The sequence below is a fragment of the Vigna radiata genome, chromosome 5 (genome assembly GCF_000741045.1).
Source record: "Vigna radiata var. radiata cultivar VC1973A chromosome 5, Vradiata_ver6, whole genome shotgun sequence".
NCBI lineage: Eukaryota > Viridiplantae > Streptophyta > Magnoliopsida > Fabales > Fabaceae > Vigna > Vigna radiata.
Genome location: NC_028355.1, coordinates 36,622,404 through 36,640,437, shown reverse-complemented (window position 1 = coordinate 36,640,437; position 18,034 = coordinate 36,622,404). Strand labels below are relative to the sequence as shown.

General features: G+C 33.1%; 1 protein-coding gene across 2 annotated transcripts; it reads left to right on the top strand.

Annotated features, from left to right (window-relative positions):
• The first annotated feature begins 797 nt into the window (after positions 1-797).
• Positions 798-1,644, top strand: LOC106761756. Of its 2 annotated transcripts, none has more exons than XM_022781620.1 (2): positions 798-1,012; positions 1,181-1,644. In XM_022781620.1, the coding sequence occupies exons 1-2, from the start codon at positions 845-847 to the stop codon at positions 1,403-1,405; spliced, it is 393 nt and encodes a 130-aa protein (XP_022637341.1). In that variant the 5' UTR covers positions 798-844; the 3' UTR covers positions 1,406-1,644. The 2 variants fall into 2 exon arrangements, with proteins under 2 accessions (XP_022637341.1, XP_014500813.1); XM_014645327.2 differs by having other exon boundaries at positions 801-979.
• The last annotated feature ends 16,390 nt before the right edge of the window (positions 1,645-18,034 follow it).

Below are 18,034 nucleotides of genomic sequence, written 5' to 3'. Positions count from 1 at the left end.
ATATGATAGATGATATTAAATCATTAATTATTATTTATAATATTTAAATATTTATATTAACTATTTGATTTGTATCCTTTAGTTATATTTTATATCTATAAATAACATTTTGTTGTATTAGTAATAAATCATACTGAAATTAATCTTATTTTTTCTTATGCCCTTTTTTCTTTTTTTTCTATTATCCACTTTATATTTATTTATTTATAAGAATTATATTTATTAAGATTTGCAATATTTTATGCTTTCCGGGTATAAAAATTTTCTCAAGTACTAAACACCACTTTGTAGCATAGTTGATATAAAAGAGAAGCATTCTAGATGAAAAGAAACAAATAAAAAATATATGAAAAATAAAATTAAAGGTTAAGATAATTACAATGAAGAAAATGTGAGTAACGAGAAAGTTTGTGTTCAGAAGCAGAAGGTAATCCTGAAGAGAAGTGAATAGCATGTGCAGGTATGATCATGGTACAATAATTGGAGAAAGAGAAAAGCTTGAAACAGATGTAACCAGAAGATTCAGCGTATAAATCTCTTTATTTTGGAAAGATATGTCTGCCAAAACATAGTGTGTTATTATATTATCCCTTTGTTCTTGTCTCCTCCATTGAATTCACCTCATTTTCACCGATGAAGCTGTTAACACGTGTCATGCAAATACCACACAAAACGTGTTGAGTTGCTAATTCTCCATTTCTGATGACTCATGCTGACCATATTCCTTTCTTCCACCGCGTGTCACACTCCTTTTTCTTCCTTTTTCCTTCTCTCTATTCCTTCTTATATAACCTTCTTCTCATCATCGTCCTTTTATTAGGGTATCATCATATACACAGAAAATATGCCTAAGAGATTTCCCCATGTTTTTTCCAACAAAAACTTCATCAAACACCTTCAATCAACCACTCCTATAACTGCTATAGTTAGTAGCAGAGGGTTCTGCATCCCAAATGCGGATGCTCATGTGCATACTCAAGTACAACTAACCCTTATGAGATCATATCATACAGTAGAATGTTTTTTTTCATAGTATTATATAACTACTTTAAATGTTATGTATGACTTCTTTGTCGGTTTACAGTGATCATTTCATAGTATAAGACTGTTGTAGGGTTTATATCATTAGTTTATGGTCGTTAAATTTGATGATGTTTTTGTTTGTCCTTTTGATTTTAAGGGTGGTGACTCAATTGTGGGAGCAGCAGCAGAAGGGGGAGTGAATGCAACAGAGGCGGTGGAGAATGTGGGAGAAAGGGCAAAGGAGACAGCAAAGAAGACTGCAGAATTTGTTGCAGAGACAACCACGGCTGAGGCTGATACCAATGTTGTGGACACTGCTGAATACAGATGTTCTGAAGATTTGGGGGGCCATCTTGGAGATGGCCATGATAGTTATAGTTGAATATGACACTGTAGCTAAGAGTTGATGGAATCATATGTGCTAAATTAACCTATGTACTAAATTTTAACGTTGCTCTTTGACTTTTAAGATATTGTAGTAATGCATAAAACATTGAAGTTTGATGTTATATGCTCTTTTTTTGGTGTCGTATATGAACATAACTAGCTTTCTTTGGAGATAAGAAGCAATTGTATAACTTTTTTGGTAAAAGCAATATTATATATTAATGCCACTTGGAACCATATTCTGTTCACCACTAAATACGACAGTTTTTTCTTTTCTCATATTACGTTACATTGCACTACAAATTCTGTGTGACAAATTCTTAATTAATAAATTACCACAATTAAGTTAAGTCGAAATATAAAAAACACTTGCACATGGGAAAAATAATTAATCCCATTCATTACAGTTTTAAATATTCATAACTAAGAATATTAATAGTTAATACAGTGTTTTATATTTTTTTATCGTGTATATCAATGAGATATTCAAACATTGTTACAAACATAAAAAAAAAAAAATATATATATATATATATATATATATATATATATATATATATATATAGTAAGTATATTAATAATGTAACTAATTGCAAAATATTATTGAAATAATAAGAATAAATATGGAGATTAAATTTATTAATGGAATTTCGAGATTTTACATCTTTCAAACAAATTTATAAATCAGTTTGTAAAGTTAAATCGGTTTTGTAAAGTTAATTTTTATTTAAAGTTTTTTAATTTTTTAAGTAGTATTAGAATTATTCCTTGTTTATCTTAGCAAGAATTTTTTTTGGGTTTATGATCTATTATACCATCCATTATCAATTATACCTATTATTCAATCTGTTCTTAGTTAATATTTATACCTATTATTCAATCTGCTATTAATTAATATTTAATTTTAGGGCTAAATATGTTTTTGGTCCCCTAATTTTTAGTGAAAATTGGAATTAGTCTTCCTTCAAAACTTTACTCTAATTTAGTCCTCAAACTTTAGAAATGTATAGATTTTGTCTTTTTAACCAAATTTTGTTAACATTAATTGATGTTTGAAACGTGTTTCTCAGTTAACATTGAAACAAATATGCGTCAAACAATGTAAACAGCCCAAATGCTATCATGAAACGCGCTTGAAACATCAATTAAAGTTAACAAAATTTGGTTAAAAGGACTAAATTCATATATTTCTAAAGTTGGAGGACTAAATTAGACCAAAATTTTGAAAATGGACAAATTCCAATTTTCACTAAAAGTTAAAGGACCAAAAACATATTTAACCCTTAATTTTATTAGACAATATATTAATATTTAATGTATATATGCCTCAAAATGAAACTCACATTTATCAATTAGACCTATTATTCAATCTGTTATTAGTTAATATTTAATTTTATTAGACAATCTATTAATATTTAAAATGTATATGCCTCTTGATTGAAAATAAAGCAAAGTTATAATATTAAAGTAAGTCAAACCTCATTGTTACAAAATACTAGAAAATTTGTTAAAGAAAATTTTGAGAGAAATTTTGAATGAGTGTGATATATGTAAGATTATATTGTAAATAGTGTATATTTAGTAAATAATAAATATGTTTCAAATAATATTCAATTTTAGTTAAATGATTGCGTTAGATAATATTCAATTTTAATAATATTTAATTTTAATAAAAAAGTGATAATATTAGATAATATTCAATTCTATTTAAAAATTAGTGTATTCAAAATAACACTCTTACTAGTGTAGTGAAAGATATTACTACCATTATTTTCGTTATTAAACTCCAATTGTTGAACTATAGTATATCAATACATATGCATAGTAAGTAAAGGTTACAGTTAAAAATAGTAGCCTACACTCAACTATAGGCTACAATTATGGAAAAACCAAAGCCTTTAACTTTTCAAGACAAAAAAAAATGCATGTTTAAGCTACTGTTTTGAGAATCGTAATCTATACTTTTGTTTTAAAAATTATTTGAAAAAAAAAATCATGATGTAGAAGTTTTGATGGACAAGGAAGTTAAGTTCATAATTTTGTGTGGTTTATGGTGACAGGTGGTGTTTAATGATTTTTTAAGGCCTTGTTCACTTGAATGGATTTGGAGGAGAGTAATTGAAAGGATTTGAAAGTAATTTTTTTTTGTTGTTTATTTGAATAGATTTGGAGGTAACCGAAAGTAGATTTGGAAGTAAAATTTGTGAGAATTAGTGTAGGATTTAATTTATATGACAGACTGAAAAAATTTACTTCCAAATTCACTCTCACTTAACTCTAAATCTATTCAAATAAACAACAACAAAAATTATCATCAAATCCTCTCAATTACTCGCCCTCAAATCCACTCAAGTGAACAAGGCCTAAAAGAGGTTATACCAACTTTTGGAGGAAGGTGGCTAGAGGAGGCCACTTGAGTTGCTTTAGCTTAGGGTGACCTAATAAGAGTAATATGACACAAAATTGAGAGCATAACAATACTCCAAATAAAAAATGAATATAAGAGTGAGAGACACCTCTATTTATAAGCTAATGATGTCTCTTAATTTGTAGAAGCTAGACCTAAAAACTATACCTTGGCTAGTAACTAGAAAATCCTCTCATTAGAAGAAGGACAAGTGACAAAAATTCTCTCTAATTAGATGGGAACATGTGGCCACTACCTATGGAGAATCCTCTTCATTCTTAAAGTGGCACATATCCACTAACAAGGAGAAAAAATTCTCCAAAGAGAGGGTGACACATGGCATGGACGACCAACCCCTCCTTGTCCACCAAGTTAGATGAAACTTTGACCCTTTGGTCAACAAGTCCAAAATAACGTCCCACTTTGGTCAACATTGGGCCTTAGCCCTTTGTTGACTCGAGTGGCCAAAACCTTATTCTAATTTGCCCAAAATACAAGGTCCAAAATAAATCCTATACTACTAGGCCCACAATACAAAGCCCAAATAAATCTTAGACTACTTGACCCAAAATACAAGGTCCAAAATAAATCCTACACTATTAGGCCCATAATACAAAGCCCAAATAAATCTTAGACTACTTGGCCCAAAATACAAGGTCCAAAGTTATTCTTACTCTAGTAGAAGCTTCATGATAGCTCAAGATGACCCAAGAAAGAGAGTCTAGGCTCATCTTCCACAAGTGACTCCAACTCTTCTTAAATGTGCTTGGCCATGGCTAGTGGGTATGTCATCAGGTTGATTCTTCTTGAGTGGAATAACTTTAGACGATGTAAGCGAGAAGAGTAGTAGGACGAATACTAGTTCTTTCTTTCTTCTCTTCTCTTTGACGAAGTTTGTGTAAGCTCTGAGCAGTAGTTAGGTTGAATATTCACCCAATTTTAATAGAATGAATATTCAATTTGTGCTCTCTTTCTTTTCTTCTATTCTTTTCAATATGCTCTTAACTTCGTTTCTCTACTTCATTTCATTTCAACTTCAATTGTTTCAACCTCTTTTTCTTTCCTTTTCTTCCTTCTTTCTCTGATCTCCTCTTGGGCATCATGATCCATTCTTTTCCTTTTCTCTTTTCATTGCTTTGTCAATCTTCTCTCTTTAAATTTTCTTTATATAGTCTTTTGAAGATATGACCATTGGATGTGGAGCTGACCCTTTTATAGGCTTCTTTAGTGCTTTTGGGTAGATGGTCACACCCATTTGTCTTGTTAGTGCTTTATCATGTCTTGGTTGAAGCGCGACTTGTACGACATGTTAGATAGAAGTTTATACTTAGATTATTCCTAGAATGTTCTCTTTGTAACAATCTAAATATATATTATTTAAATATAAAAGAACTATCACATAATTAATATAATAGATCAGTTAATAACTAGGAGAAGATAAAGTTCTATTATAGTCATTTAACATAAGCATAAATTTAAACTTTATATACAAACATTAAACCAAAACTATATGCAGAGATTCTCTAATATAACTATATAACTAAATAAAGCAGAAAGGAACTAAGGATCTAAACGCCAGAACCCTCTCCATCTAAGGCTTGTTCCACTGATATGTCATCACTTTCTACTCACACCCACCAGATGATCATAGCCGATGCACGAACAAGCAATACAGTACAACCACAGAGAAAAACAACCAAGGTAAGTGATAACGGTCTAAAAACCGTTATTTCTATACATTAATTTGATATCAAAACACAACCTTTGTGACCTAGAATTAGCTTGAAATCATGCATTTTGTTTAAGTTAGTGTACAAGAGAGTCAAAAGTGGTTTTAGAGATATTATGCTTGGTTTTACATTATTTTGACAGGATTTTACGAAAGTTGAATGATGAAGATGAAGAAGGAAGGACTTGGAACATAAAAAGGGCAAGAAAAGATGAAAAAGAGGTGCCACGACCACCACCCAGTGCTACCCTAGTGTTGGGCGTCCAAAACTCAAACCGCTGAGCGTCAGGAACCGTTGAGCGTCAGGAACCGCTGAGCGTCCAGCGTCACCACCGTTGAGCGTTAGCTACCATTGAGTGCCTAAATGAATGGGCCTGGGCCAAAATTTTGTTACTTTTTTGGCCTATAAATAGACCCAGTGCGATTTCAAAAGGAATCTTATGGCAATCAGAGACGTCTAGAGCTATTCTTCACTCCTTGGAGGCGGTTTTTTAATGTGAGAGCTCTAAATCACTAAATCTAGGGTTTATGTTTTCATCTTTTTCATTCAATTCATCTAGTTTCACCATGTCTATGGTGAACTAAACCTATTGTTGTTGGGGAACAATGTAATCTTTTGAAACTTTCTTATATCAAAATTCTAGTTTTATTCATATGCTTGCATATGCTTGTATTATCAATAGTTTGAGTTTTCTTATCTGATTATCATGCTTGCATCGTTTAACTCATTCGGTGTGTTGATCCTTGATTTTGTCAATATGGGAACGTACGGGGAAGTCTCAAACTGATAGAAATTCTCTTGGTTAAGCAATACTACCTAGGAATAGGAGTAGGACGACCAATTGCTTTAAACTTCTGTTTTTCATGCGTTATTGGTTACTTAGGGAAACTCGGAATGGTGAACTAGTAATTGATAATAGGCTTTCTTCGTCGAGGAATCGGGTTTTTAGTAGATTATATAGCTGCATGACATTGATAATAAAGCGAATTTAACAAGTAGATATAGGAGAGTGGATAAAGATGAAATTGTAAACCCCAACAACTCCATTAATTCATAGTCTTTTTTGCCAACTGATTCAAATTTGCATCTGCGTGTTTAAATTCTATTTTGCATCAACTTTACAAATTATTCTTCTTTTAAGTCTTATAAAATCAAATCACACGAACGCCTAGGCCACTGAGTCCTTTGGAAGAACGATACTCGGTCTTACCGTTTATATTACTTGATAACAATCTGGTACACTTGCCAGGGGTTTAACAAGTTTTTGGCGCCATTGTCGGGGACTCGTGGTTTAACTTTACTATTAGTGTGATTTTGATTAAATTTGACTTGATTTTATGTTTATTTTTATTTTTGTTCTGATAAATGTTTTCTAGGGTTTTATGCCTAATGTTTGCAGGATGCAATTTGGATAAGAATTTGATTATATGGGCACTCAACCAAAATGATTTCAACCACTAGTGGGAACCTCATTCATACATGGATTAAAGCCAATTTGGGCGAGGTGCTGAGCAACAAACTACTCCACTTAGGGACTCTGACAAATTTTTTCAAGATACCATGAATAGGAAAATATATTATGTCAAAGGTGCAGAGGAGAAGAAAAACACAGACTCTAACAAACTTTTTTCAAGATATCATGAATAGGGAAATATAGTATGTCAAAGGTCCAGAGGAGATGATGTTTAATCCTTCATTTGAACCTTTGGATGATTTAAGGGTTAATACTGATGTTAACCCTAGGGTTAAAGGTCAGGCCACTATTTATTAAAATGATGAGGTTTTTTATGAAGAGAAGATAGAGGAGGAAATTGAATGTTAAAGGCAGCAATATCCTCTTTCACTTGAAGAAGTAGAACGTCAAAGGCAGCAATATCCTCTTTCACCTGAAGAAACTAAGAAGGAAATTCAACAACATGGGCTGGAGGAAATTGAACAACATTGGCGGCAACCATCTCTATCAGAAAGCTGTAAAGAGACACTCCAACAAGTAATGCAGAATACCATCTCCTATGCAGAATGTAATGATGTAAGATGTAAGGAGATAGAATTGGGTTGCGTGAATGCATCTCTGGATGATTCTAGGGTTAGTACTGAAATTAACCTTAGTGAAGAATGCCAAGCCATTATCTCTGAAAGTGATAAGGTTGTTGATGAGAAAAAAATAGAGATAGAGGAGGAAAAGATAGAGAGAGAGGTAGAGGAAGAAGAAGATGATGATGAGGAAAAAGCAGTGGATGAAAGAAAAGAAAAAAATACAAAAATTGTGAAAATAAAGAAGAAAGCAAGAAAAAATAAAAAGAGAAAGTTGAGAGAAAAAAGGGGAGAGAAAAAAAGAAAGAAAAGATCATGTGAAAAATCCCTTCCTCATAAAAAGAAATATCATATGAAGAAAACGAAATTCACGTGCTTTATGGAAATCTGCAAGAAATTGGAGATTAAAGTTCCTATGATTGAGACATGGAAATATATGCTTGGTGTTCTCAACTTTTTGAAGAAATTCAGTAGGAAGAAGAAAAAGAAAAGAATATCAAGCAAGGGGAGTATCAACACCTACTGATGGGTGTTTGAGCTTTACCGGGTCAAACTAGTGACAAAAAAGAGTGCTTACTGGGAGGCACTCCAGTGATCCAAGAACAATATTTTTGTAATTTAATTTTTAAATCTTGGTGATGTAATTATGAACAATTTTTAAATTTTTTGTGTGTATTGGGTAGCTTCTATTGAGAGAAGCTAAATATTTTAGGTACTCACTGACGGGTACAGGAAGGCACATCTACTGAAAGGTGTTGGAAAGGTTTGCACTTACTAACAAGTGTTAGAAAGGTTTAGGTCAGGCTCGTGACGTTAAACAAGCGCTACCTGGGAGGCAACCCAGTTGATTGATCTATTATTGTTTCATATTTTAATATTGTTCTAGTTGCACTTAGGGTTTAATTGTTGCATAAGTGAGTGGGAATTGTATTTAGGGTTTAATTGTTGCATTTTAGAAAAATCATTCTCGATCACTTTTGCATCATTTCATAATCCAAGTTTGGGGTTTGAGAGAGCACTGCATTTTGGTTTCATCCATCATCAATTATAAGAATTTTGCATACATTCAAGGTCTCTCCATCCTAAGGACAGGTTGTTATTGTCGAGATGATCATAGGCATGTACGACACACCTCCTGCACAGGTGGACTATGGATGAGTTCCATAGTACTATGGCATGGCCACAAGAGCAGGCACAGGGCAGTGGATCTAGAGTAGCTGAAGCTGTAGTGATGGATGACGATGAGGACGATGACGCCTTTGAGGATGCAGAGGTTGGAGATGATGATGATGATTATGATGACAGCATGGTCTGATTTCACATCTACTGATGGATGTCATATGCATAAAAGCAGGGTTTATTTTTCTTTTTCTTTTGTAATTTGAATTTGTAGTATAGGTTTGCTTTAGTTGGGTAGTGTAGGTTTGTGTGAACTTGTCTGAACATTTTATCTGATTGTGGTTTGACTTGTTTTAAATGCATGATGAGTATGCTTGATAATGTTTGATGTGGATGATAATTGAGATTGCTATATATGCTTCTATACAGGTGAATTGTTCACAAGTTGTGTGAACAGGTGCATGTTGAGTTATGATTGTGGTTATGATGCTAAGCAGGATGTATGACTGAATGATTGAGAAAGCATAATTGAGTGAGGTTTTGAGCTTCAGAGTAATTGTTGATATATTTGTTATCCAATTGAAAGCATGAATGATATTGTCTGAATCTGTATGATTGATTGAATTGGATGCTTATGTCATATGATCAAGGCCATTTTTGGAAACCCTTACTTAGCCAAATTTTCGCCAAAAGTAAAGAGAACCATGTGTTCTACCCTTTTTGAACCTTAGCCTATACACTTTGAAAACCTTGTTGATAAAAATCTTTACCTTGAGTTATGTTGAGAAATATTTTATGGTATGGTTCAAGTTTGGGGTTGTTGGGGGAAGTTGAAAGGCAAAAGAGAAAGCATTGAGTAAAATGTGTTGAATGATAAAAGCATGAGAAGAATAGAAAATAAAAGAAAAGAAAAGCATGAAAGATAAAGCTCAATGCAAAAGAAAAAGGGAAAGTTGGGAATAAGTAGATTGGTTGAAAGAGAGTTGTGCTTGAACTATGAATATTGAATAACTCTCTTAACTCAAGGATTTTGTGATCTAAAACACCAATGTTTCTTGTAGCCCAACCACGCTATAAGCCTTGAAAAAGTCCTTGTGATGACATATGTGTGTGAGAATGTTGATTGAATTAGAATAAAGTCAATTTTGTTGCATGTGACAAGAGGATAGTAGAGAGAAGAGTGACCTCGTTAAACACTTGAGTAATTGAGTGAAACACTTTTCTTGGAAATGATTGATGAATTTCATGATTACATCTGTGCTTAGGGGATTGATCATTCATAAAAATAGCATCTTTTGGAAAAAAAATTTGATTATGTGAGCAATCTGTGAACTTGAATGACTTGAAGCATGTTTGCATCTTAATTGGATTTCATTGAAAAGCTTCATTGAGTTATTACTTGTTGTGAAAAGATATGTTTTGAAAGGTGTTGAACCATTTTGATGATAGGTGGAAGGTCAAGTTTTGTTTTGTTTGCTTGAGGACAAACAAAGTTCTAAGTTTGGGGTTGTGATAGCGGTCTAAAAACCGTTATTTTTATACATTAATTTTATATCAAAACCCAACCTTTATGACCTAGAATTAGCTTGCATTTTGTTTAAGTTAGTGTACAAGAGAGTCAAAAGTGGTTTTGGAGATATTATGCTTGGTTTTACATTATTTTGACAGGATTTTACGAAAGTTGAATGATGAAGATGAAGAAGGAAGGACTTGGAACATGAAAAGGGCAAGAAAAGATGAAAAAGAGGTGTCGCGACCACCGCCCAACGCTACCCTAGCGCTGGGCATCCAAGACACAGACCGCTGAGCGTCAGGAACCGCTGAGCGTCCAGCGTCGCCACCGTTGAGTGTTAGCTACCGCTAAGCGCCTATATGAATGGGCCAAGGCCGAAATTTTGTTTCTTTTATGGCCTATAAATAGACCCACTGCGATTTCAAAAGGAATCTTTTGGAAATCAGAGACGTCCAGAGCTATTCTTCACTCCTTGGAGGCGGTTTTTGGATGCGGGAGCTCCGAATCACCAAATCTAGGGTTTATCTTTTCATCTTTTTCATTCAATTCATCTAGTTTCACCATGTCTATGGTGAACTAAATCCATTTTTGTTGGGGAACAATATAATCTTTTGAAACTCTCTTATATTGAAATTCTTGTTTTATTCATATGCTTGCATATGCTTGTATTATCAATAGTTTGAGTTTTCTTATCTGATTATCATGCTTGCATCGTTTAAATCATTCGGTGTATTGATCCTTGATTTTGTCGATATGGGAACGTACGAGGAAGTCTCGAACTGATAGGAATTCTCTTGGTAAGCAATACTACCTAGGAATAGTAGGACGGCCAATTGCTTTAAACTTCTGTTTTTCATGCGTTATTGGTTACTTAGGGGGACTAGGAATGGTGAACTAGTAATTGATAATAGGCTCTCTTCGCCGAGGAATCAGGTTTTGAGTCTATTAGATAGCTGCATGACATTGATAATAAAGCGAATTTAACAAGAATAGTAGATATAGGAGAGTGGATAAAGATGAAATTGTAAACCCCAACAACTCAATTAATTCATAGTCTTTTTTGCCAACTGACTCAAATTTGCATATGCATGTTTAAATTCTGTTTTTGCATCAACTTTACAAATTATTCTTCTTTTAAGTCTTATAAAATCAAATCACACGAACATCTAGGCCACCGAGTCCTTTGGGAGAACGATACTCAGTCTTACCGTTTATATTGCTTGATAACGATCTGGTACACTTGCTAGGGGTTTAACAGTAAGCTAAGGTAAACAAAATTTATAAATATAAAATATTAATACCTCAACACAAATTTATAATTTCAAGCCAAGGAATCAAACATTCTTAAAACATATAATAATCATAGACTAGACTCATTCGGATATAGTATGAATGTCGAACTATGGTGGTTTGTGCACTTGTAGTTGTAATATTGCTGGCTCACCCCAAGCTATCACACAAGATTAGTCCGTTAACAAATGTCTTTGGCCAAGGTAAAGCCCCTAGACTAGGACCTCCTACTACTCTCACCACATGCCTCACTCCTCTCTACTTGAGAATGAATGACCATTAAAGTGTCAGGATAAACCCTAATACTTAGCTTCATACATTCACAAACAACACTTGTAACCACTAAAAAGAATTCTCCTTAGAATTCTTACACACCTCATTCCATTCAAACATATGTTCCAAACTTTGTCAAAGATAGTACAATAAACCATTATAACTTTTAAAACCATACACAAAAAAGAAAAGATTCAAAAGCACCTAAAAACACAAACTCAATCGCCCAACTAATAGCCTCTACTCACCCAGCGAGAGGCAAAACAACAACGCTCCCAAGCTAAGCAAGATGGCTTGCTCAGCCTTTGCAACTCTATACTAAAAACCCCAAATACTCACATAGTGAGCTCTTTCACTCATCCAGCGAAAGCCAAAATAGCAAGCCCTCCAAATTAAGCGAGCTGGCTCACCCAACCTTTGAAACTCACTACCAAAACTTCCCTAAACTCTCTCAGCTAGCCCATTCTACTGTCCTAGTCAGTCTGCAAAATTCTACAACACAAAAAATGCAAAATTAACACTTCAAAACCACTCATTACCTATTCTAATCATTTTTATTAATGTCTAACACTTCTAGATTGGATTATAAACTAATTTAAACCTAAACAAAAGTGTATAACCTATCTTAAATTAATAATCAATTGTTCACAACAAGGCATCAACTAAAGAAATAACTAAATTCTCAACTTAAAGACCAAAATTGCATTCTACATATTCTAGCTCATTTTTAAGTAGCTTAGGGACTCTAATAAGTCAGAAACGACTTACCAATACTCTCTAAATTGGTCAATTTGACATAGAACCTATAGTTCAAAATGTCATCACTCCAAACTCCCAAATACCACTAAAACCAACCAAAAACTCCATTAAAATACTACTAACTCATCGTAGATCAGATTTCTCTTAACTCTAAGCCTCAACAAGTTTTGAATAACTATAACATAGACCTAAAAAGTAATTTTCCCCATTTGGTCATTATCTCAACTTTTCACCTATCAAAACCCCATTTTAGACTAAAACTAACTTCTAACTCAACAAAAATCCTAACTTATCAACATTGCACCAACTTCACACCAACCATACTTCAAAATAGAAGCATACACATGATCATTTAGCACAATTAACTACAATTCATAACAACATACATCAAATTATCAAACATACTCATCATACACAATTTTCACTAAACCAATCATCTTAAATCACAACTAAATCAGTACTACCAACTAACAACTATCATTCCCACTTCTTGATTTAAAACTAAAGAAAATACTAGGGTCTCTTACCTTATAGAGAACTACACAACTCTAAGAATGCCCAACAGTTGCTTCAAACGCAAGAAACTCTAGAAATGCCTACAAATCACCAACTTATGATTGGAGTAAGTCCTTAGGACCTCAAATTAACAAAGAACTAGGAAAAAAGGTCATGAAACACATGCAAAGGGGTTCCTAAGCATGATCATGGACAACAAACAAAGAGGAAAAAAGGGGTATAAACTTACTTGCTCTAAAGCATAAATTGATCGAATAGAAATGAAGATTACTCTGATTTGATCTTTTAAGCACATCCTGATCATCAAACAGATGATCGAGGATGTTGAGATTGTTGATAAGGGAAGCACTGGTTTAGCTAAACCTTAATCTCACAGTGTTCTGCTTTTTTATGATGACAACACATTATTAATAACACATGTATTGTTATGTGTTACATATTCCATTATTTATTATGAATGAAATCTTAAAGAACATTTTTGTGTTGATTCTCATATATGTATGCATATTCACTGATTTTATACTTGATACATCACTTGTGATTGCATTACATATGTTTAAGAAAAGCAAACCACATGCACTTTGTTGAACTTATGTTGTGTGGCAAAACTGCAAGTTTTACGTCGATTTCATTTTGAAGTAAGTCGATTAAAACTCGTGACTTTGCACAGATTTTCTAAAACAGTGTTGTGAGTAATTTTGAAATGAAAAGTTTTTCAAAACTGTTTTGAAGTGTTAAAGTCGGCTGCATGCGCAGTGAATTTGACTTAGTTAGTTAATGTTTTGAAATTTTGTTAATGTTTTTGTGTTATAACGACTATATTTCAATTGTATGCTAAAACATTAAATGCAAGTCAATTGAATTAAATGCGTAATCAATTTAGTTAGTTTGACTACTACTAATTGTTTTAACTGTTATAACTGTTTGATGACAGTCGATTACATTAGTGGCAAAGTCGACTACAGGAGCGTTTGTTTCATAGAAAACTATAAATAAACGTGATTCTGTAATTCAAAAGAGAATGAGACTTTGATTTTTCTAACATTTTCATTTGTTGTTTCAGATTGTGATATTTGTGAAAAGCGCTCTAAGAATTCATCAAGAAGACGAAGGAGATCTTTCTTTGAAGAGTTTCTTTAAGAGGAAGAAAGTTGTGCTTACTGTTTGATCAAATTTTGCACTATTGGTGTTCATCATATTGATCAAGACTTATCAATCTATTGGAGATTGGACTGCCCTGTTGGGATTACAGGAAGAGAACGTGGAGTTTTGTACACTTTGAGGATTGTTCAAAGTTGGTTGAAGATTGCAGAAGAAGGGATATCTTACTGCAGATCTTTGTGTTGCTTCCTATACTTTTAGTTAAAGGGTTAAAGAGATTGTCTATAATTTTAACGTGGAGGTCTCTGTAGAAATCTCGTTGTAAAAACCCTGACTAATATAGTGCATTGGCTTCCTGGTTGAGGAAGGACACTGGATGTAGGCATTACAGTGAACCAGTATAAAAACTCTGTGTTTGCTTTCTCTTTCCCTACATTCTTTACTTTAAGTCGACTTTACATTTAGCACAGCCAACTTTATTTTTCCGCTGCACTTAAACTCCTTATTCCTTGTGATTCAAGAAACTTTGTAAAGCTTTATACTATGCAAAAAAGATTTTGAAAATACTCTGATTTTTAAACCTCACCGATTCACCCCCCCCTCCTCTTTGTGTTGAAACTAAGTCATCCGGTTTCCAACAATTGGCACCAGAGCTGGTTTTCATAAGATATTTGAAAACATAGTCGACTTCTATTTCTTTGAATCGACTATATTCCTTGAAATGACTTATAGTTTTCAAACCTTTGGTGAAGGTGCATATGCAAACAGACCACCACTTTTTGCGGGTGAAAATTATCCTTTTTGGAAAATACGAATGCAAATATATCTTGAATATGTGGATAGAGGAATTTGGGATGCAACATTAAATGGTCCTTTTAAGCCAACTCACATTGTTGATGGAAAAACTGTTTTAAAAAAATTTTCTGAGTGGTCTCAAGAAGAAAATAGGAAAGCACAATATGATGTCAAAGCTTGAAATATAATTGCCTCTGCACTAACAGTTGATGAATTTTCTAGGATATCTCAATGCAAAACTGTCAAGGAAATGTGGGATGTCTTGGAAGTTACTCATGAGGGCACTTATGAAGTCAAGAGAGCAAGAAAAAATTCGTTGATTCAAGAGTATGAACTTTTCAGAGTGAAGATTGGTGAAACAATTTATGAAGTCCAGAAAAGGTTGACTCATATAGTCAACCATCTCATGGCTCTTGGAAAAGTCTTTGACAAAGAAGAGATCAATATCAAGATTCTTAAAAGTCTAAACAGAAGCTGGCAACCCAAAGTCACAACAATCTCTGAGTCCAAGGATCTAATAAACATGAATATGGCTACCTTATTCGGGAAGCTAAGAGAACATGAGCTAGAACTTGGACGATTGAAAGATGAAGAAAAGGTTGAAGAGAAAAAGTCCATATCATTGAAAGCCATAAGCAAGAAAGCCTCAAAGATTACAAAATCAGAGGATGATTCAGATGCTGAATTAGACAACAAAGAAATGATGTCCATGGTGGTAAGAAAGTTTAATCGACTTCTGAAAAATAATAATCAACTTACTAACCATGCAGGTAACAACAAAGCCAAGAAAGCTGTCAGATCAAATGCTATTCACTGTTATGAATGCGGTAAAGAAGGACATATCAAGCCAGATTGTCTAGATCTGAAGCCAAAGTAGAAAGCCAATAGAAGATTTCCTTAGGACAAAAACAGAAAGCAAAATGGAGCTTACATTGCCATAGATGAAGGAGAAAGGGTTGAGAGGAATGAAGGAGGTGAGTAAGGGTTTGGGATTTCTTTTTTTAGTTTTGAGAATGAAAATTATTAAAATAAGGCAAGTATTTCTGATTTTTTTTCAATTGGGGCTAGAGTAGGGATGGGTTAGAGTGAAAGAGATGAAAGAGAAAGGGGAAAGAGAAAGGGTTAAGAGGAATGAGAGAGGTGGGTAAGGGTTTAGGGGGTTTCTTTTTTTATTTTTTTAATTTTGAGAATGAAAATTATTAAAATACCCTAAACCTTAAAACTAAGAATTCATGATATATAAGGGTATTTTTGTCTGCTGAAACCCGGTACACATTGCTAAAATGTACCAACTGAAAAACAGGCGTAAGCAAGTTAGCAAACCCCATATATATATATATATATATATATATATATATATATATATATATATTATGGCTATTGTTTTAATTGATCTAAAAACTTAAATAATGTGTTTTATTTTATATGGAGAGAAGAGAAAGCATAAAAACTTTAAATTTAAACTCAATTAATTTGTATATATTATAATTAAGTTATAGACCTTTAGTAAATATAAGAATCATAAGTACTATAATTTTGACTAGTTGAAAAGAAATTATTTAGTTATCATGCATGAAAATAGAGGCAGAATCAGATACCGTTGTATAAAGGCAAAAGCTACAAAGCGTTGATAAGAGAAAAGCAATCGCATGCAAAGAAGACACAAAGGTAACTTCAAACCAGATCATGTATATCTGCTGCACATTTTGATTTTATGCTTTTATTCTCATTTAGCATACCAAAATCTTGGGACCAAAAACAAATTCCAACCTTCTTGAATCAGATCATGTAGTGCCCATGCAAGCTGTCTCTGCACAACCAAGAATCCTTTCTTTACACACACCAACCAAGAATCTCACTACAACTTCTTTCTTTGTCGTATCAGTATACAATTCTCAACAACTGTCCTTCACACTTTGCTAAAGACACAAACTTCTGGACCATTTCACAAGGGATCACAATTACTATGGCATAATGCTATATATCATTGTGTTTTTGTACTCTCATTTTCATTGCTAATTTTAAGTTTGAATCTTAGGTATATGTAAATGCTTTATGCAGGGTATTATTGAACAATGATGTCTAGTTAGTTAGGTTTGTTTCATGAGTAATAAAAATTAAATTAAATAAATAAATAAAAGGAAGAAAAAGGGGGACCAAACCAACTCAACATGAGAGTGATGGGCATGATTTTTGGAGAAATATGTACACTGTGATATTCCGATTCTCATGGCCAGAAGGGAAATTAAGAGAAGGCAAGCTAATGTTACAACTGATTCTACATTTGTGGCCAAACATCATTTATAACAACAGAAATTGATTTTGTATTCATTAAGTTTTTAGCTTTACCATGGTTTTTGCTATGATGTGGCCAACTTTTCACCTTAAATTATATATATACATATATTATGACTAAATACAGGAGAGTATTATAAAAGAGATTAAGGGACTGACTTACATATGCAGCATAGACAAATTTGGATTCAGTGACATAACACATATAAAGGGTATCTAAAATCCTTATCATATAAAAAGCCTACTGAAACCTATTACAAGAACATATGTGCAAGTCTAACTTGCTTTACCTTTAAAATGTCAAGATAAAAGCACAAGGAAACAAAATCCAGGTAAAAGGTTAAGTGTCATTTTCCTCTCTCCTTTACAGAAGTTTTTATGAAGTTTCTCTGAATTATTAAGTATTAGTGGTGTTGTTCTTAATTAAGTCTTTGAAAATGACTTAAGACTGTAATGAGTTTAATTCAATTATGTGCTGGAATACAGCTTTAATAACTCCATCAAAGATTAATTAAGCAGGCATGACCATAAGATTGAAAACCATAAAACTTTCACAGAATAAAAGACATCAACAATCAAACATCAGTTAACTTTTTATAATTTCCAAACGAAATGACCTTTCCTATATTCTTTTCCTCCCAATTGAAAATGTTTTCTTTATTTTCCATATTATTGATAAGATTGAAACTATTTGCTTTTGTATGTTACAACTAGAAGCCATCCATGGTGAAAACTCACATCAAGTGGCAAGTACAATGGCATCTTGCCTTCTTGTGAATCCATGGTGTTAGC

Coding starts and splice junctions, on each gene's coding strand:
- LOC106761756 (XM_022781620.1), top strand. CDS start 845: ATGCCTAAGAGATTTCCCCATGTTTTTTCCAACAAAAACTTCATCAAA. Junction 1,013..1,180: donor TTATGAGATCATATCATACA/GTAGAATGTTTT, acceptor TTTGATTTTAAG/GGTGGTGACTCAATTGTGGG.